The sequence below is a fragment of the Martes martes genome, assembly GCF_963455335.1.
Source record: "Martes martes genome assembly, chromosome: 3".
Taxonomy (NCBI): Eukaryota; Metazoa; Chordata; class Mammalia; order Carnivora; family Mustelidae; genus Martes; species Martes martes.
Window position 1 is genome coordinate 138,381,844 of NC_137890.1, and position 21,827 is coordinate 138,403,670.

The 21,827-nt window shown below is 34.8% G+C and overlaps 1 protein-coding gene across 1 annotated transcript in view; it reads right to left on the reverse strand.

Moving 5' to 3' along the window:
* Positions 1–294: 294 nt before the first annotated feature.
* The window catches only part of PSMD14 (proteasome 26S subunit, non-ATPase 14), a 102,974-nt gene continuing 81,441 nt past the window's right edge, over positions 295–21,827 (reverse strand). The window contains exons 10-13 of the mRNA XM_080799328.1: positions 18,807–18,881; positions 15,535–15,660; positions 4,305–4,367; positions 295–1,847 (exon numbers count right to left, since the gene is read on the reverse strand). Coding sequence (XP_080655454.1) covers positions 1,749–1,847; positions 4,305–4,367; positions 15,535–15,660; positions 18,807–18,881 — 363 coding nt within the window. The 3' untranslated portion in view covers positions 295–1,748. The remainder of the gene's footprint in view (positions 1,848–4,304; positions 4,368–15,534; positions 15,661–18,806; positions 18,882–21,827) is intronic.

A 21,827-nucleotide genomic window follows, 5' to 3' on the forward strand; every position in this document is an offset into this window, starting at 1 on the left:
AGATGATGAGGTGATCAAATAAGAACAAAAGGCAGGCACTGTGCAAGCCTCCTCAGGAGATGTTTTCAGCAGAATAAAATGAAAAACAAAAGGAGGTATTTCAAATGGAATGTTGAGAAGAGCCTCCGGATTATTGAGGCCTTCTTCTAAGGGCATACTGTATGAAAAAAATCTTGACTAGCTCTAATGAATATCTGTGAAATGAATCATAGAACCCTATTTATGTAAAGGGAAAAATCATGTACCCCAAAAAAGTCTGCACACAAGATTAAATTAGGCAAAAGGAAAACTTCTGCTAACTTCCACTTACATTTTAATTGTAAAAGGTTAGCTGTTGTAATCTCAGCAATTAAATTAATACATATTACATGTCCTACATAAAACATACTATGACTATATATAAGAGAAAAAGGCACAGGACAAACAAATGCTCAGAATACCTCTTATTCCACCAAAAAAGAGAGTGTGAAACACAGTGGGAACTTAAGCCATTTCCACTTTTAGTTTCTGGTAATTGTTCATTAGGCAACAAATAAGAACCTGGAATTGTTCAAATAGGATAGTAATTTGGTCTACCACATTTCTACCACCTCTAGTAGGGATTAAGTCTAAATTCCAAGTCCCCAAAGTAAAACCCTCTTTTAATGAAGCCTTAGAAACAAACATTTTTACCATATTTTCACAAAGGGTACAAACAAGAATTAAATCTACCTTCATGTTTTCCCATACTCCTTGGTGTACCCAGAATGGTGCTGTGCCATGAGTATTAACAGGGGCAGTTATTTATGTATATCGGGTTAGAAACAGGTTGAGGGATAAGGTCATCTATAAAACCTGCCATTAGTAAAATTTTTGTCTTTCTCAGAAAACTGAGTACTTTCAAGTTAATTTGGGAAAGATGAGAGAAAACAACAACAAATTATTTCTTACATGCTCATGATACTAAACTCACATTATGGTGACTTTTCTTAATTTGCTTTGAAGAGATTATATACCTTCTATGGCAGTCTTAGCTAAAAGTCTAGTGGAGTTTGCAGCAGGCAACTCCTAGATAGTCTCAACATTAGTAGAATGTACTCTTTAAAAAAAAAAAAAAAGTCTGAATTAACATTGTCCTCTTTTCTTCTTAAATGTACTCCTCTGAAACCCTGGAAAGTATAATATGTTAAGATATTGATTATACAATATTAATTTGCCACAGATACTTTTAATAAAATATGTCAACATTTCTTTTCGGGTTACTCACTAATGGTGTAGCAACTCCTTAATGGCAATGACTTTACATTTGTGAAGTTTTGTTATCACATTGATGTTTTATGTGTTATAAGATCTTAAATTGCAAAGAGAAACGTATCTTTGTGTGAGATTTCGAGAGCACTGTCAAATGTTATTCTGTCAATTCCACCCAGTGCCAAAAAACCTCAGGAGACATAGATTGTAAATGTATTTTATTTTGTAAGCAACAATCAAAATATATTTGTGTTACTGATTTCTTCAAATATTAAATGGGATCTTAACAAAATTTGTCAACTTTGATGTATTCTTATACAACTTTGGAATCTGCAAAGACCCTGACTAAAGAAACAGAAGTAATTGCACAACTGAGACTGAAGGTGTTACAGTGCTGCAAATGATGCCAGATGTCTTACATTTAACCGAACACACCTTCAGAGGTCCCTTGATTTTGAGCATTAGGAACAATAGAGGAATATATGCTGGAAGCATCACCAATAGCTTTTTGCATTGTTTTATTTAAATACGACAGTATCCAACATAGCTGCTAAACACTGGACAATATTTGAAGTCATAAGTACATCCACATGTTCCTCCAAATGACGTTTGGGGTCCTAAATAAAATATAAGGAAAGAAAAAGAAAAAAAGAACCATATTACTGATAGAAGAATTACTTAGTTTAAGTAGTTGAAACTGGTAAAGAAAGCCAAACCTAAATTTATTTATATTTTACAATTTAATTTTCCTAATATATTGTTATATCCTTAAGATTCCTAAATGTATTAAAAAATTAAGTACCTGATAAAATAATAGATTACACAATGAAAAACTGATTTACAAAACCAATGCTATAACTCTATACCAGAAATTATAAAGAGTAACAAGGAATTCTATACAGCCGCAGCATCCGATTTTTTTAAAAACAAAGTATAAGCATTTATAAGTGTGCATAAGCCCAAGTACGTGTGCATAGTTTCTGCCATTCATATTTATTGACTGTCTGAGGGGTTCTTATTACTCGAAGCAGACGTACCAACAGGTAAGAGTTCAATGTGAATTCTTTCTCATCACTTCCTCTGTAATTTTAATTTAAATTTAATTCCTATACAAATTTAATATTTCAGGGAAAAGTACATTAAATGATTTAGGAAAGATTCTTAGATCAAAAGTCACTGTTACTTGTTTAAAAATTTAAATACAATGTTAGGATACACATATTTTACATGTATGTAATATGTACAAAATAATGTTAAGAATACATATTTTCTGTAGCTATTTTGAAAAAATAAAGTATCAGAAAAGTATATAGGTACAATCTTTTAATTGAAACCTGATCAAATCTATATTTGAAACATTTGAGTTAAAAATGAGGCTTAAAATAACATTGTAACAAATGAAGTTAAATTAAAACGCTTAATTTATTTTTAAGGCTGAGCTGAATGAAGTATTTCAGCTAAATGTGAAAGCTTTAAAATATATATATTACACATTAAACTCTCAATTAAAGCATTATTTTTGTATGGGTATTGCTACAATACCCAAGACTCCTAACTTTAAATAAATGCTCATCACTGGAATTATTTCTTGGCTGTTCTTTTCTAAATTACAATTTCAATACATGCTTGATTTCCTTAAAGAACCCAGAGATGCAACATGTTACAAATAATTTCAAGTAATTAGACCACATATTACACTTTCTTTATTTCAGGAATAAGCCTTAGGACATTTTAGGTGGAAGTATCTGAGAAAGACTGGCAGGAGAAAAAGATAGTGATCTGATTCCATTACAGACAGTGTTGCTTTTGCCACGCAAAAGGCTAAACCAGTGAAGAGCTAGATTAAGAAAAATGATTCTGATGATTATTCATCTTTGCCCATTACATATTTTTCAGCATCACTTTTAATTAAGACCTTTTATTTGTTGCTGTTAAAATAAAATCTACATGGTAGCCTCAGAGGCATTTATACAAAAAACAGTGGGTTCTATAAAGTGCAAGACTCCAAGCTGGTGATCTAGTAACATATATTAGACTACAATAAGTAGTAGGAAAAGACTAGGTAACTAGATCACACAGGATGAGAGAATAAGATGAACTACACTTCATTTTGTTTGGGGAGAGTTCTAGCTGTTTTTACATTATAATATTCAGAATGTAGTGAGATTTAATTTCACTAATTATGATATTTAAGTCAGACCTTTGCCCCTACTGCGCTGTTGGAGTAACTGGTTGTATAGTGAATTGGTAACACACTTCCCTCAGTTATCTACATTACTTCTTGTGGCAGCTGGGTGATTCTTAGAGATTTCCCATCCAAGAATGGTCCTGGCCCAAACCTACATAGCTTGTGAGATGTGATGGGATCAGAGCATATGGTAGGATGGCTGAAAGCAAAGACAGCTTAGTGTCTTGCATCTGAAATATCAAGATTCTGCCAACATCAGCAATATGATAACCATGTTCCATGAAATGAAAAAAATGTAATCAACATTCTTTAAAAAACAGTCTAATTAATCTGTAGATTCTTTTAATTGGTTGGTGTGTTCCCCCAACCCTCAGAAAATAGGAACTAAAATATATATTTCATCTTGGAAATGTGAAAGAGCAAATACTTAAAACCCTTTCTCTTCACTCACTATAATCCAATGGTGCTCTCAGCCTTCTCAGGAACATTACCTATACACTGAAGCCTACATACTGACAAACTTTATCATTTAAAAATATGTATGTAAGAAATAAACTATTCTATTATCTTCACTGATAATATTATTTCAAGTAAAAATAATACCTGAAAAATTAACTCAGGATATAAGTTTCCTAATTTATTTCTAGTAAATTATTTCCACTAAAGACAGTACCTCACAGATCTATTTGTGACTTCACTATATATGGCAAACAGAGTTTGACATCAAGTAATTCAGTGACCTTTGAAATTAGCATCATATTTACATGACAAAAGAAAAATGTAGAGTGAACAAATGGGGAAAAAAATCATACAGGCCCTAAAACAGTTTTAACTCCACAAGAGCGCATTATTATGCGACTGCATAACCTATTACGGTATACCTCACCTGCTTGCCAACATTCTTTATTGCCAGCTGTTCAGGTGTCATCTTATCTTCTTCTTCTACAGCCTGTGAATGAAACACAAAGGACAGAGTTTCAAAATCTAAATCTACTTTTTCCACTGCAGAACACTCACTGAAGACAATGGTGATCATAATTTTCATTCACAGGACCTTTTACTCACGTGACTTATTAAACAAAAAAGAAAGTGTGCTAATCTTCCAAATAATCTTAAGTGTAATAAAAACTATTACCACCATCATTTATTTTTATTTTTTTTTTAATTTTTAAAATTTGTTTAATTTTTATTTGAGAGAGAGCATGAGAGAGCACAAGGGGGAGTGGCAGAGGGAAAGGCAGGCTTCCGACTGAGTAGGGACCCCCAACTCCACGTGGAGCTCGGTCCCAGGATCCCAGCATCAAGACCAGAGCCAAAGGCAGACACTTAACCAACTGAGCCACCCAGGCACCCTACCACCATCATTCTGAAAACAGACTTAAGAAATACATAAAAGACACTGAATATGTCAAACTGGACCACCACATGGTAGTATTCACCATCTGGAAACTGTTACAGAATTCTTTGAGGGATGGCTAAAGTGGAGGAGAGAAGTAACTAAGGCAGTTGCTTATGGCACCATGGTGCTAACTAGTCCTATTGTCTTCTCTTCCTTGTCCTACTTTCATTACACCTCTGCCCCAACTTCCCATTTTTTTGTCTCCTTTTTCTTGTCAACCTGTCACACCCAGTATCTATATAACTATCGGCAGCTCTTAGGATCAAAGAAGCTGCTGCCTTTTGATCCACTTAACAAATTATATAGTTTTCTCCCTTCATAATTCTACATATTTAGATCTCTAAAAGTAGCACATGTATTCAGAAAAAACATCTCACTTTTCCATGACTGATCTTTAGTAATCATGAAGAAAACAGAGTAATCTGAAGTTTTCAACAGGAAAAACTCACTTGAATAAAAAGCCAAATCAAGTAAAAATTAAATCAACAAAACAATATACACAAACCATTTTCTACTATTCTCAGTTACAAACTCTTACATGTATGACCATAAATTTTCTAGCAAGTTCTTACAAAATAATTACAGCATTAGCTACCATCACTGCCCCCTCTCTCAACAACAGTGCCACCATAAAACATCTTTATTGAGAAGGAACCTCTTTTAGAGTATGTTATGTTTCTGTCTGAAGCCAGGACTCTAAATCAGGTAAACTCCTGGTCTATGATTTATTCACAGCATCTGATAAATGGAAAACAAAGAAAACTGAATGATCATCAACCATAAGAAATACCACCACACCACTTACCACAAATATGATTACAAAAGATGAGATGGTGGGGGTGGAAAGCAGGAAACCAAAATCCCAGTGAGGGTTAGATTTGGATACTCTAAACTTAATAATCTCACAGCTGCCAAATTTCTTCATGTGTGAACAATGAACATGTAGGAAAAGCAATCATCAGACATTTCCCATAAACTGGGAAGTTTGGCTGCATTTCACACCTTCTTAATAGTTTTGTAAACAGAGAACTTGAAAATGAGCAAAGATGGCAAGTGTCTAATTTTATAAATGGACAAACTATCTAGAGAATTTTCTCCAGTAGAACCTGCCTAAAGAGAAAAGATGGTGAATAAGTACTGTATCTACAGATTATTAGAGGATACTTATTTACAACATATCATTAAGAAAATACATTTATGACTCATAAAACTGGAAGAAGGAAAATAAAAGCTAATAACACTCCAAATCTAGAATTCCCTAGATAGAGAATATGTTCATTTTCAGAGTCAGATGTCACTCCTATTATGCTCAGCTAGTTAAAAAAGTATTACTTAAATGGGAAATTGCTTCTCCCACTATCTCAATATTTTACGTATATAAAAACATGAGTAACACAATAAAAAGTTTGTTTTTCTCAATTACTTCTACAAATCATGACACTGTACCTTACCAACTTGAAAACATTTTTGGATGAATGGAACAATTCACGTAAGTTTGTACTCTGCATTCATTCAGTGTTAGCTGCTCGATGCACATGTCAAAAACAGTACAGTATTGGAAGGAGGTAAGAGTTTTGGAATTTGGCTCAAAGTACCAGTCAATGTACAAATAGTTATCACAAAGTATTCTGGGGTACTGCAAATATCAAAGATCATAGGTATGCAAAGATGAAAGTCAAAAAGCACTTAAAGCGTTGACCTTATTTAAAAAGTTAAATAGAATGTAAAAAGCTCTAACTTAATTTTTAAAATCTTTTATATCATTTAACCACTTTACCAATTAGTTTTTCCATTTCCAATAATTAAAAGAGAGAGTTCACAAACTCTTTGAGAAGTGCAGATGGTAAAAAGTACTCCCAGCCATAGATGCCATCTGGAAAATGAGGAGCAGCTGTAGATTTAGGCATATACTAAGGTTGCAAACCCCCATGACAAAGAATAAGCACATCTTTTTCATTCTAAGATAGACCAGATCAGACCAGATCATCACATCAAATCCCTAAGTATTTTCTCCACTTACCTACGTCACCTATATCTCATATACGATCTGGGCAAGACCAGTTTGTCTTCATTCATAGTTCTAATCTGGCTAGTCACCAGGAAAAATTAGAAATGGTAGCAGCAGAAACAAATGAAATTCAGGCACAGGCAGTGTCCTCACTAGGGGAACTTCTGTGTTTATGGCAACTTCTGTGATTTGGCATCAAATTTTGCTTTTGCATTCATGCTCTTCGGTTTACTCAACCAACAAAAAAGCACTGAAAATGTTTGTGGCTATTCACACTAGAAACGTTTTTAACAGTTTATCAACAAAGACCCCCAGATGGCTATCCCATCATGCACGGTCTGCACAGTTCTAAGAAATTCCTAGAATTTGGTCTGTTATGTTATCATAATCCCCTCAGATGTACCCCCATCTTAAAGAGTCTTTTATGAAACCCATTAACTTCATTCTTTTTTTTTCTGGTGATGGTCAGACTTCTTAAGTGGAAAACCTTTATCTTAGATTCTACCATTTAACTTACCCCTTAATAAATATGGACTGGGTTCTTTGCTCTTCATTAACACTCTTTTAAGGATCTCCACCATGTAAATTCCAACAAACTGAGTTTTCTCGAACTTTCTGAACACCTTTAAGAGCTTCTCCAATACCTGTTTTCTCTTCTAATCCTTTAACCTCTCTGCTTTTATGACATCATGTCCCTTATTCTACTTTATACTTCTCTAGGCCTTGGGCTTCTTCTTTTCCCTTTGAAATGTTAACTTTCTCCACTCTATAACATGTCATAATCTCTTTTAAACACATGCTTTCTAAAATCACATATATGGTCACTAAGTGCTAGTGAATTTTAAGACAATGCATTTTACTTCTTTCTGATTTTATGTGAGACCGATATATTGACTATATAAATTAAAATCACATCACTGAGTTAAGGCAGTAGAGAATGAATTAAAAGAAACAGCTTTTATAAAAAATACTTGGGAAAGCAAAATTAACAAACATGAAATAATTAGAAATCTGAGACGGGATTAAGACGTGTGAGTTTGCAGAAACTCCTACCACTATCAGTAATTAAATATTACTATACACATGCTTTACAAATATTAATTTACTGAATCCTTAAAACATCCCAGTGAAGTAGTTAATCTACATTTTACATATGAAGAAATTAGGCATCACCTCCTTTGAGGAACTTTACGTTAATTCCAGCAATACTTCTATTATTAAAAAAAACATATTTCTAATTCTGTTGGCATAATTATAAAATTCCAGTACATTCTATACATGTCCTCATCAGAAGAATTTTTGTTTTACATATTCAATAATCACTCATTCTGAATAAGATAGTTCTTGCTCTTCAAGGAGCTCACATTTGGGCTCTACTTGCCTATAAATCTCAAAACGCAATGCAGTATGAAATATACAAAAATGGAGTGTGCACAGAGAACAACAGGGACACATACAGCCACACAGCTAATAAGCAATGCAAGTGTGACTTCAACCGGTACTATCTATTTCCAAAGACCGTGAAGTAACATTCATGACAATTCAGGAAATGACTAGTTTTTAATGATATATCCTGAATAACAAAGCCAAATCCATGGTTTAATAAGTGACCTGAACAGCATAAATTCTTTCTAAAAATCTTACAGGGAATTCAATTTTAAGTGTTAATTACACAAAACAGACATACACAATAAAGATCGCATGTGTATGTGGGCGCACACATAATAGAAATAGTTCAGCTTGTTGAAAAAATTTCTATGGCAGAATCTATTTGATGTCTACCCCAACATATATTTTCCCCTTCTTTTAGGGGAAAACAAAAAATTTTCCCTTCTTTCCCTGATTTTAGTAAAGAAAATAATGTTTCCAGGTAAAAGACCACACTATATAACCTTTCTCAAAGCAAGGTGTGTCCACTTGAGTTCTGCCAATGAAATATAATCAGAAGTGTTGCCTGATAGGCCTTAAGAAAGGATTGTGAAAGGGAATTGATTTAGCTGGAAAGTAACCCCTTTTGGCCCTTCCTTTTTTTACCTATTGCTGGGAATTCGGATGGGATGGCTAAAGCTCTAGCAATCACTGTGAATCATGAGGATATCTACAGGATGGAAGCCAATATAAGGGAAGGGGAGCAAAAGATAGAAAGAATCTGCGTTTGGGGTACCTGGGTGGTTCAGTCAGTTGACCATGCGACTCTTGGTTTTGCTCAGGTCATGGTCTCACAGTCGTGGGACTAAGCGTTGGGTCATGCTCCACAATCAGTGGAGAGTCTGCTTGAGATTCTCTCTCTCCTCCCTCTGCCCCTGCACCCCTGTGTACTCTCTCTCTTCTCTTTCTCTCTCCCTAAAATAAATAAGTAAATCTTAAAAAAAAAAAAAAAAAAAAAAGAGAGAGAGAGAAGGAATCTGGGTTCATGATGACTTCAAAGTTCCATACTGGCCTTGAGTTGCCAGAAACCTTCATTTCTTTTTTTCCCTTTTTTTTTGAGATCTACATTTCTATCTTGTTGAAGCTACTACTACTTTGAGCTAACACAATCTCAGATATAACACCTGGTTAATGCAAAAACTGAAATAATGCAGGGTTTACATAAAGGATAGCATTTCTCTGCTTTCCACCTTTGAGGTGACAGTGTTAACAAAATATGTTGAGATAAGTAAGCCGAAGATAGACAGGTTTTTTTTTTTTTAATTTTTATTCATTTGAGAGAGAGAAAGAAAGAGCACAAGTGGAGGGCAGAAGGAGGAGAAGCAGACTTCCCACTGAGCAGGGAGCCCCACACAGGACTCGATCCCAGGACCCCAGGATCATGACCTGAGCAGATAGCAGACGGAAGGGACTGAGCCACCCAGGTCCCCCAAGATAGGTATCTTTTAAAAGGAAAGGGAAAGTAACATAGGAACTTTTCATGTTGTTCTATAATTTAATTTTTTATATAATAGCGGATTGTAAATATTTCTCTAAGTCGGCACTTGAAGAATTTTATTCTTCATAATAAACCCTTAAAAAAGAACATATTAGTTTTAAGAGTTATATGCATTTAAAACTGAAAGATGGCCTCAAAAATGTTATGTCACTTTTACTTACCCACTACTGATACATTTTCCCAAATTGTTTTTTATATTTGAAAAGAAAAAAAAATTCTATTTATAATTTTAATTTTTTTCTTTGACCACTTAATAAGGTTGAACTTGTTTTTTCATGTTTATATGCCATTTGTCTTCAGTGAGTTTTCTAGCTCTTTTTGTCCAAATTATTGTTTTTCAAAACGATTTTATAGGGATTCCTGGATATTATACATCTTTTGGGTACTAGTTCTTTCTGTGTTACCAATACAAATATTTTCTCCCAGCTGACTCCTAATAAGCATTCCATAAATGTTAGTTATTATTTTTATTGAAGATAAACTTTACTGTCAAGTTACTGAAACTTTAAAAACTCCCTGATATTCTTACTAGCATTAAAGTAATCTTTGGGAAGCTTGACAGCGGCTTTACAGTACTGAATCTTCCTATTTGAAAACGAGGGAATCTATTCTCAAATATTTTTAGCATTATTCAAATAAAGTCATATACATTTATACACTTATTTCTTATGGTAATTCTTTTGTAATTCTGGATGCTGTGAATTTATTTGCCTGTTATATTTTTCAACTGGTTTCAGCCTATGTTACTGCTTGGTTAACACCTACATAATTCTCTATTGTAATAGTTCTAACAATTTTCTGGTTTAGTTGCTTAGATTTTTGTTTGACTAGATTTCTGTTTGACTACAAACATATCCTATCATATTTAAGTAATGATAATCTGGCCTGGTTTTCCCAGTATTTACATATTATTTTGTTTTTCTTATCTTATTACACTAGCATATAACAACATTTTCCTACTTAAAATAGCTACTGTAGTAAACCAAATGTAGTCATATAATTACATGTTTTACATGTAAAAAATATACATCTCTATAGAAAAAATACACCTGAATTTTTTTTTGATGGGGGGGTTTAAGGTTTTTTTAAAAATTTAATTATTTGACAGGGAGAGAGAGCACAAGCAGGGGGAGTAGCAGAGAGAGAGAGAGGGAGAAGCAGACTCCCTGCTAAGCAGGAAGCCTGGGTTGGATCCCAGGACCCTGCAATCATGCCTTGAGCTGAAGGCAGACAGTTAGCTGACTGAACCACTCAGGCACCCCATACCTGAATTTTCTTTCAGGTAACAAAGCAGGCACTATTTCTATCTGAAAGGTAAACTGTCAGATCTCAGATTTATAGGGCTACATGTTTGAAAACAAGGCAAATTTTTATGTTTCTATGTTATTCTTAAAATACTCTTCTACAATTCATTTTCACTTGCACATTCACTTACAAATATCCAATCAAATATTATCAATATTTTAAAATTTGATGCATCTTAAACTGAATAAATTAGGAGATGTAGAATAACAAGAGTGTGGGTGTTGTAGTTTAGTAATTAGAGAAATCAATGACTAGTGATCAAGCAGAATCTTTGTGTGGAATTCAGACTTGAAATAGAAAATTTGGGACAAAGGAATTTAATTATTTTCTAATCTTCTTTCACTTTAGGAGCTAACTGGCACCTAACGGTAATTACCTTAGTTTAAAACACCAACCAATTAAAAAGAATACTATGAAGAATTGGTAGCATGGGCCTTTCTTTTTATATTTTAAGTGTTACTAAAAACTCCACCACATTCTCTTTCAATCACAGAGGGAATTACATTCTCAAATTTGGACTCCTTCATATCACAGCTTACACATTGTTTTCATTTTATAACCAAACCTTACAAGTTTTTGAGTACTACAGAGATTTTTTAAAACTGTAAAATAGGAAAAACTTCTGTGGATGGGCAGCAGTAACCATAAATAGGTTATTTCCTGGCAGTGGTACCAATATGAATTTACTTAAACTTGCAATGTTACAGAGAAATGAAAACCATTCCTACAGTCTGCTGAATATTATTACTTAAGTCACTAATGTATAAATGGTTAATAACTGTTTTAAGTATGACAAACTACTTCTTTCTCTTTAACATCACAACATGAAAACATAAACTAGAAAGATAAAAAAAAATTTTTTTTTTCCTGTATGATCTAGAATCAATGGGGATTTCCAGCTGGAACACCACATATAAATCAGGGCATGATCTTCAATGCCAGACCTAATTCTGCTTGAATTTAGTTTGTTTGGGCCCATCAACTTTTTTTTCAAAGCTAAACTCTCTCCAAAGACTTCTTGCTGCATGTAGCAAATTTTATGTACTGTCTCTTGGCTAATATTTACTTTGGTAAGATATGTGTGTGTGTGTGTGTGTGTGTGTTTTAAGATTTTAATTATTTTTTTAACAGAGACACAGCGAGAGAAGGAACACAAGCAGGGAGGGTGGGAGAGGGAGAAGCAGGCTTCCTGCAGAGCAGGGAGCCTGATGCAGGGCTCGATCCCCAGGACCCTGGGATCATGACCTGAGCAGAAGGCTGATGCTTAGCGAATGAGCCACCCAGGCGCCCCTTGGTAAGATGTTGTTTAATGTAAAAAGAGAAATACTACTTTTTGGTGTGACAACCCAAACATCAAGTTTAACTGTCTCCGAAATCTTAAGCTCTAGCCCCTATCATTAAATTTTAGTCCTCTATTTCCACTCCTTGTTTAAAATACAACTCTATCTCCTTTCTTAACCCTTCTACTTCTAAACTGGAAAACTGTAATGTACTAACATACTTCTAGGCACCTATGCAGGAAACCCTGAATTCATCCTTGATTCCTCCTTCTTTCACTTCATCCATCCAATGGGTGCCATGTTTTATTTGTCTACTGCTCTCTGTTCCCAATGCCACTGCAGTAAAGCTGATACCTAGTACCTTTTGTTTGGATAACAGCAAGCTTCTCCTAAACAGAATGTCCATTTCAAATCTCTTATAGATGCCTCTTTCTTTTATACTGCTGTCAAATTACATTTCTAGAGTCAGGTTCTGGGTATATCAATCTCTTGGTCAAAAGTAACTCTATCCTGATATTCTAAGCTCTGTTATTTGACTTCAATAACTTAAAAAAAAAAAAAAACTATTCTCCACATTCACTCTCATATATTATATACTCAAGCCAAACATAGTTTCCTAAAAGGTGTCTTTGCCTTTTCTGTCTCCTAGTCTTTGCTCATTATGTTTATTTTTCCTAGGGTAACATTTCTCTGTATGTCTAATCTTATTCAAGCATTAAGGCCTAGTTCAAATGCAGTTATTCTTTAAGACAGCATTCTGGGTCTCCCACAACTGAAAGCAAAAGCCTCTGAATCTCTACAGGACTTCACTATGGACTTCTCCAGGCCAGTTCTCTAACTTCTAACTTGTATACAGAAGAGTATACAAATCTCCTGGAAATCTTGATCAACTGTCAATGCTCACTCAGTAGGCCAGAGAGTCTGCATTTCTAACAAGATCCCAGGTGTTACAGCTGGTCTGTGGACAAACTGAATACTAAGATGTTAAGGAACACACCAATTTTGGCCTACTACTCTGATCATTTGTGAGTTCTTTTTATCGCCTCTGTTTTCCTATAAATGAAGGAAGGATCCCTATTTTCCACTGCAACTTGTACAGGAGATATTTAATAAATATTTGTAAATAAAACACTAGAATTTATATGTTTTACAAACTGCAGGTTTTCAATACATTAATGGATTGCAAGCTACATGTATGTATATATAATTGAAACAAAAGAACTGAGTCAAATGACAAAAAAACTGTATCACATATAATAAAGGTAAATATTATTTTGTAAAACTTTTGTAGCAACTATATATACACACATACACAACTGCATGTTCTGGGTCAAAACATAAAATCTATTCTTTATGTGGGCTTTTGGTCAAGAAAGCTAGAAAACACATGTTAGGCTGAATCATGGCCCCCACCCCCCCCAATATGTTGAAATCCTAATCCTGGTTAGAGACTGGAGTTGTCACAAGCTAAATAAAGCCTGGGTGCGGGGGGTTGGGGGGGGGGGGGAATGTGTGCCTGGGTGGCTCAGTGGGTTAAGCCTCTGCCTTTGGCTAGGGTCATGATCTCAGGGTCCTGGGATCAAGCCCCACACGGGCGCTCTCTGCTCAGTAGGGAGCCTGCTTCCCCCTCTCTCTCTCTGCCTGCCTCTCTCTCTCTGTCAAATAAATAAATAAAATCTTTAAAAAAAAAAAAAAAAGGCAAGCAAGCAAGCAAGCCTGAGACTAAAGCATCTGGAAAAGTAAAGGAAAGATCTTCCCCTGGAGGCTGCCAATACCTTGATTTTAGACTTTTAGCTTCCATAATCGTGAGGGAATATATTTGTTTTAAAATACCAGTTTAAGGGCGCCTGGGTGGCTCAGTTGGTTAGGCAACTGCCTTCGGCTCAGGTCATGGTCCCGGAGTCCTGGGATCGAGTCCCACATCGGGCTCCCAGCTCCATGGGGAGTCTGCTTCTCCCTCAGACCTCCCCTCTCATGCTCTCTCTCACTCTGTCTCTCTCACAAAATAAATAAATAAAAATCTTAAAAAAATTTTAAAAAAAATAAATAAATAAAATAAAATACCAGTTTAAAATAAATAAATAAATAAAATAATAGAAAATACCCAGTTTATCGTAGTTTGTTATGGCAGCCCTTGGAAACTAATACAACACAGAAGATACATTTTAGGTCATAGTTCAAGTATTTTTTTAATTGCAAAATTGTAAAAGATTATCAATTTATGAACAAAAATACTATGGCCACATATATTTTAGCATACAACAAGTATCTTCAGGAGATTCCACAAAATATAACTTTTTAAACATCTTCATATAAAGTGATCTCCCCTAGTTATTTTTTTATATCATCCCATTTATTTCTTATAGCACAAATCACAATATATTATTATATCGTGTTTCTGTTTACTTTGTTTCCCCTACAAGAAAATAAGTCCTGTGAAGACACGTCTTGTTTCTTAGCATATCCCCAGTGCCTAGCATATAGCAGGTTTTCAATAGACACTTACTAAACGAAAAAAAGTAAAGTTCATAAACTAAACTATATGTAGAAGTATTAAATGCTGTTATTATCCTACATCTCCTTGTTTCCCTTTCCCTTCCAAGAAAAAGCTCCCTGGATAAAGAAGAAATCTCAAATGTAAAACTATTTTACATGGTCTACAACAGGGCTGCCAATTATAGCCCATGGGCCAAATCTAGCCAGCTGCCTGTTTTATTAAATAAAGTTGTACTGGGGCGCCTGGGTGGCTCAGCTGGTTAAGCGACTGCCTTTGGCTCAGGTCATGATCCCAGGATTCTGGGATTGGGCTCCTCATCGGGCTCCCTGCTGAGCTCCCTCATCTAGGGAGCTACTGCCTTTCCCTCTGCCACTCTCCCTGCTTGTGCTCTCTTGTTCCCTCTCTGTCAAATAAATAAATAAAATCTTTAAAAAATTAAAAAAATAAAATAAAATAAGGTTGTAATGAAACACAGACTCATTCACTCCTTTATGTGATGTGTGTGGCCACTTTTATACTATGATAGCAGAGCTGAGTAGCTGCCAACAGACTGGATGGCCTGCAAAGTCCAAAATATTTACTATCTGATCTATAAAACAGGCCATTCTATTTTTAACTATGTATATATTTATACCTTGTTTGCCATCAAATCATATGTATTTCAAAGATTGTAAGAAATAAATGTTGGAAGTAATTTTCACCTTATTGTAATTCTTGGCTAATTCCAACATCTCTTTTACCACTGATTCATTGTGTTTACAGTGTTCACTGTAGTCCTGAAGTGTCAAACCTTCCATCCAACTCTTCTTATGCAAATTTAGCAACATCTAAAAAATGTAAGGAAAAAGTAATTATTTTCTTGTATTGAGGATATTCCCGTCATTTGTCTTGAGAAACAATTTCACAAAAAAAGTTCAGAATTAATGAAAGAATTTAAAACTTAATTTTATTAACTTAAACTTAAGTAAGAATTCTCCTAAATTTATATTAATATAACCTCAGACGTACTCCAATGCCATGGCCTTTGTACTTGCTGTCCTTCTGTCTCAAAGCTATTTTCCTTATCTTTGCATGGCTCACGTTTCTCATTTCCTTAGAGATAGATGCCTTTCCTCATCACACTACATTACAAAGCCACCTCACACTACCTTAAACATCTGTCTTCCCTTATCTTGCATTATTATTTTTATAACTATCAACACTTGAAATTTTTGTTTTATTATTGCATTTCTCTCCCGCAAAAGAAAAACCAATGAGGTAGGAGCTTTAACTTGTTGATTTCAAGATCACCCAGATCTAGATTCTAGAACAATATCTCATCTAATCATAGCATTCAATAAACATTTGCTAAATGCACAAATGAATGAGTGAGTGAACTACTACATTACACACAAGGTCTCTAATAGTGCATATAGCCCAGCTTTCAAAGGCCATGGTAAGGAGGTAATGTCCCATTCACTGAATTGACTTCAGCTAAATCCTTCCGAGCCTCAGTTTATACATCTATGATCTCATAACTTAGTTTTTTTTCAATTCTAATAGTCCATCCATATTTTTTAAAATGCAAACTTCCTTACTGTCAGAATGAAAAGTCATGAAACTGGGCAGGAAATCAGATTTGTCCAGTCTACAATCAAAGCAGCAAACTAGGATCAGACCCTATTAGTGATCACGGAACTAAACACCTTAGTTCATTGTTTCTTAAGCTAGAGTCCTCATTCTGAGTACATATTCCTCGAAAGTCCTAGGTTTTCAAGTTTAGAGTCCTAAGACAATTTATCCTAGGCTTGTTACTCTATAAATGTTCTTTAGTTGAACTTAAAATTGAGTAATTTTTAAAATGAATAATAAAATATTTGTGGGGAAAAAAATGGTTGTTGTTCTTTTACCATTAGCACCAGTCTATCTTGTGAGATCCATGAACCATGATCTGAAGATAAAGCTGAAGTGTTGAGTTTAGAAATTCTACTTGCTTAGAGTTTCATAGTTACATATGGTACAGAGTTGGATCTTTCTCTCTTTCTTTCTTTTCTGATGCTAGAGAATAGGTACATGTCAAAAATCACCTATGAGACTTCTTAAGACACAAAGCTCCAAATTCCTCCACTCCCATTCAAGGGCCCATGGGGACAAGAGTAGTTTGCAAAAAAACCTGAAAAAATCCTGCACAAGTAACTCCAATTTCTTTGCTTCTCATCTTCTCCACTGCAAAGTGTTCTAAAAAAAATACATCTTTGGGAAATTTTGGTGCAGCTGCAACTATATATGTTATAAAGCTACCTATAGTTAAGTGTTGAGAACTCGATTTTTCCTACCACTTCAAAAGCAAAGCTCCCACAGAGCATAAGGCTATCCCTACCATGCCTCAACAAGGATTCCACTGTGACCCTTGAGTATGTTTGAAGGGAAGTATATAAGTATATAGGTTGGTGGGATAAGAGTAAAGGCAGGGCTTCTGGTACTACAAAAAGCTCTAAACTGAGCTACTAGGAGCATAAACATAACATCAATTAACTTATGTAGGTATTTGTGTGTTTATCTTTTATGTCAAGGATAGTTCTAAGTTTTAGGGGCATCAAAAAGGTGGGAAAGTTTACGTAATCAGCTGAATATTTCCAAATAGTTGGGTGTCAGATATCCGACTGGTAAAATATTTCCATATGTGAATACATTTTTCAGTTTGCATCTGACTGGTGCCCTTTTTTCATGGCCTATACCTATTCTATAAAAATTAAAATTAAGTGTTGAAAATATACTTCAAGCTATCAACTAAATCTACCACAGCACATATAAACTTTGGGATATAGACAAGCAGCTGGAAGAAACTTTATGGCTCTGTGCTTCCCTTTGGGCCAGGGAAGAACTGGCCACTGCAGCGCCTCACTCATCATCATGCTCAAGCACACAGGACCTTTAGGTCAGTTTACTGGTAGCTTTGACCTTTTAAAATAGTGGTTTATAAAACTTAACAAAACAAAACAGAATTCTTCTTTCAGTGACATCTTATATAGCACCATCTTCCCCCACAGTATATAAATGACCTTAAAAACGGAGGTCATCTTGTTGAAAGAGGAGGCAATATGGACAGCCCAACTTATCTCACTTCCCATTCACCTCATGCATTAGAATTCCCTTCTAATTCTCCTTTGTGAGGAACAGTTTTGATCAGTTAAGTGAGGTCTTATTTACTCCTGATTACTGACCATGTCTGGACTCAAGAGTCACACAGAAACCAAAACTTACTGGCTACCAATAGTACTCGGGGTTCTTAAAAATTATTTTAAGTCTTCTTCAGGGAGAAATATAAGAAGCTAATTTGGAAGATGACTAATTGTAATAGTAAAGAAAAAAAAGCAGTTCAGATTGTAATTTCAAAAAGCAATAACAGGCAAAATGAAATATTTGGTATTAGTTGAAATAATCCTAAAATAGTAGAAACAAAAGAATGCTAAGCCATGAAGATGCTAGGTAATTTTTAAGGTAACCAAATTTAAAAATTGGGTAGTATAAAAAATGGTAAGAATCTAGCTTTAAATATATGAAAACCCATTTCCCTTTAGATTTTTCATTCACCCTATGTAAATAGGGTATTTTTTTAAGTACTACACAATTATAATCTAATTTATTCCTTTCAAATTTGAAAAGAGTTTCAAAAGGTCATTTTATTGGAAAAAGATAATCAGAAACATCACAGAATGAGGAAATTTTTGTAATTAATCATAAAATCAAACAGAAATGTGTGTTTCCTGCTTATTTTCTTGTTTTAGCACCTACTAATAAGGTAAAATGTCTTTCTGTATGTCCAATAAAATATTCCTTTATTTTATATTCCTGCAATTCATCAGGAATGAAAAAATATTTGAACACATCAATGAACAAGGTCAACCATTCAAACTGAAACATACTAGATAATAATTTAAATGGTCTGAAAAAGATTTTTTTCCCTCTCTCTAAGGTAAAAATTTTAACTTACCTTCTGTTCCAGTTCATTTTTCCGATAGTTAATCGTAATGGAGTAATAGTGTCTGTTCAGTCCATGAATTAACGCCTATATAGATAAAGGATTAAAGGACAAATTAATGTTTTGTATGTAAAAAATAAGTTTGAAACTGCCAACATATCCTACAGACAACATCTTTATTGACTTCTATAAAAAGTCTTTAACCTAAATAAAAATTAAATGAAAAAATATTTTTTCTCAGCTATAAGTTTAGAAGTGAGGTTTAGAGGTACAGGTCATACATTCTTCAAAATATCATACACAGCAGCACAAATTTAACAGTTTCAGTAGCCCTGCTCAGAGTCAGAGACAGGGTCTGACCCCATCGTAATCTAAATTATAAATTAATTAATCATAGTTTATAAATAACACACAATTAGTAAGTCTGATTATATGATATCTAGGGGACTCTCTGTTATTTCAAAAGAAAAGCCTAAAATTTAGTCATAATAATACTTGTTTTTTCACCCATGACATTAATCTGGGGTTTCCCTTTTTGTTAATTCAGTTCTAATAGATTTAAACAATGGGTATCCACACGTTTCCAAATTAACAAAGTGGAGTTTGTTCTTTACTGGGTCTATTTATATTTACCTCATGATCTTACCCAGTGACAGGCAATCTTACTAAGCCAGATTTTTTTCCATTGCACTTGACTTCTCTAAGACAAACAGGCAGATCATAATAAAAATGTATGCGAATGACATGGCTTTACTAAAAAGTGATTAATACTGCCTGTGATGTAATCCATTCACAACTGATCAAATATTTAACTCTAGCAACAGATGTTCAAATGGGGCTCAGAATGGTATTCTGGGGGATCCTCTATCAGCCTGGTAAGACATGAACTTGGACTTATTTTCAACAAGTACAAAAACAAAAGGGATTTTAGGGTTAGCTCAAATATAAAGATTAAAGCTAACCAAAACCACCACTGCACTCTCTAATTACTGGATTTGGACAGTGAAGGCATTAAGTGTTGAGGTAGAAGAAGGGCTAGAAAGGAAATATTTAGTGAGTACCCAGCATCTGCTTTTCACATTAGGTCTTCTAATCTTCCTAACAACCCAGTAAGACTGGTTTCATTTGTGTTTTGACAGATGAAGAAAGTATGACACAAATCTTAATTTGTTCCAGTTTTATAGCAAGGCAAAGGTGGGATATCTAGGGGACTCTAGATATCCAAAGCCCATGTTTTTCCTACCATAGTATGCCACAATGTGTCTTAGGAAATTCTTGGATTAAGTCTTTATACTTTAAAGGGTCAGGATAAAAACAAAGCATGGCCAGTCTTATTTTATATTTTTCTTATTTTACTTTTTAAAACATTTTATTTATTTATTTGACACACAGAGAGAGAGACAGCAAAAGAGGAAATACAAGCAGGGGTGGGTGGGACAGGGAGAAGCAGGATTCCCACTGAGCAGGGAGCAGGACGCGGGGCTCGGTCCCAGTATCCTGGTATCACGGCCCAAGCCAAAGGCAGATGCTTAATGACTGAGCCACCCAGGCGTACCAGCCAGTCTTATTTTAAAACGATGCTAGCAAAAAACCACTCCACCAAGTACTAAAACATTTTAGATATGTACTATAACAATCCATTCTTATCCTAACATCTGCTATAATAAAATGGTTGACATACAAAATTAAAGTACTAAGTGTATTTATTAAATCCTTATTCATCTCAACAATCAACAAGAGTAGTGAATTAAATTTCAGTGCTCAGAAATGCCTGTGCTGTGCAGATCAACAAGTAGAATTAATCAGGGCCTTCCTTAGTATGTACTCATATTTATGTAAATTGGGAAGTGTATCCCATGGATGGAAGAATTAGAAGAAGGTACCTAGTCTTCCCAGTGGATAAAGCCTGACTGGAGAGTGGGACTTATGCTAGGTTTCAGTTCCAAACTGCCCCCTCATCAAAGCACCATTGTGCAATGCCCTGACTATATAATTCTACAAAGCAGCCATAAAGCTGGTAACAGCTACGGCCAATAAATAAATTGGTCAGCTTGGGGCACCTGGGTGGCTCAGTCACTAAGCATCTCCCTTCGGCTCAAGTCACGGTCCCAGGGTCCTGGGATTGAGCCCCACATGGGACTCCCTGCTCAGTGGGAAGCCTGCTTCTCCCTCTCCCACTGCTTGTATTCCCTCTCTTGCTGTCTCTCTCTCTGTCAAATGAATAAATAAAATCTTAAAAAAAAAAAAAAAAGATATCGGCTAGTGGGCCCACAGTCTACATTTTAGAGATTAACTATACTGCTAAAATACAGAGTTTGGTATTTGAAGGCACTACCTACTTGATTTTTAATGACATTATTTAGACAAAATCAGTAAAACTTTAACAGGCAGCATGAAAGATTAGGAGATATAATGATTAAAAAATACGTAAGTTTAAATAAAAGGATATCCTCAAGCACTCTTCCAATTTCACTTACTCATGTGCTGTGTACCCCCAGTACACTCCAAACCACAACTGGCCATATACAATCCTCCTTTCACATGAGCCCCCCCAAAACAGAGCCACAGTGGATAATAAATTCTCTCAAATTAACCAATTTCATCAACAGGTTGAGGCAGGATATGCTAAACAGAAGATTAGATTTATCAAGAGGGAGAACCAACCTCTTGGAGGGGTCAAATTGCAAATTACACAGAATATACTAGCAAATGCCATAGTATGTCAAGCAGATAAAGGAGACAGACAGCTAGGGAATTTCTTAAAACATCATTACTTAACTTCTTAATTTACAATTAATAAACATATGATGGACTTAGGAAAATTTAGGCAATTCTTCATTAAAACAGGATACATTCCCCAAACTCATTCACTAATTGGCCATTTAAAATCTCCCAAGAGTTTCTCATAGGAGCATTCTTATAGCCTGATCTATTCTATAATATTATATACTGTGGGCTAAATATGCTTTCAGTGGTTGATCCAGGAAACTAGTCACTTTCTACAGCACTGTTTCTAGGACAAAACCTTTTGAA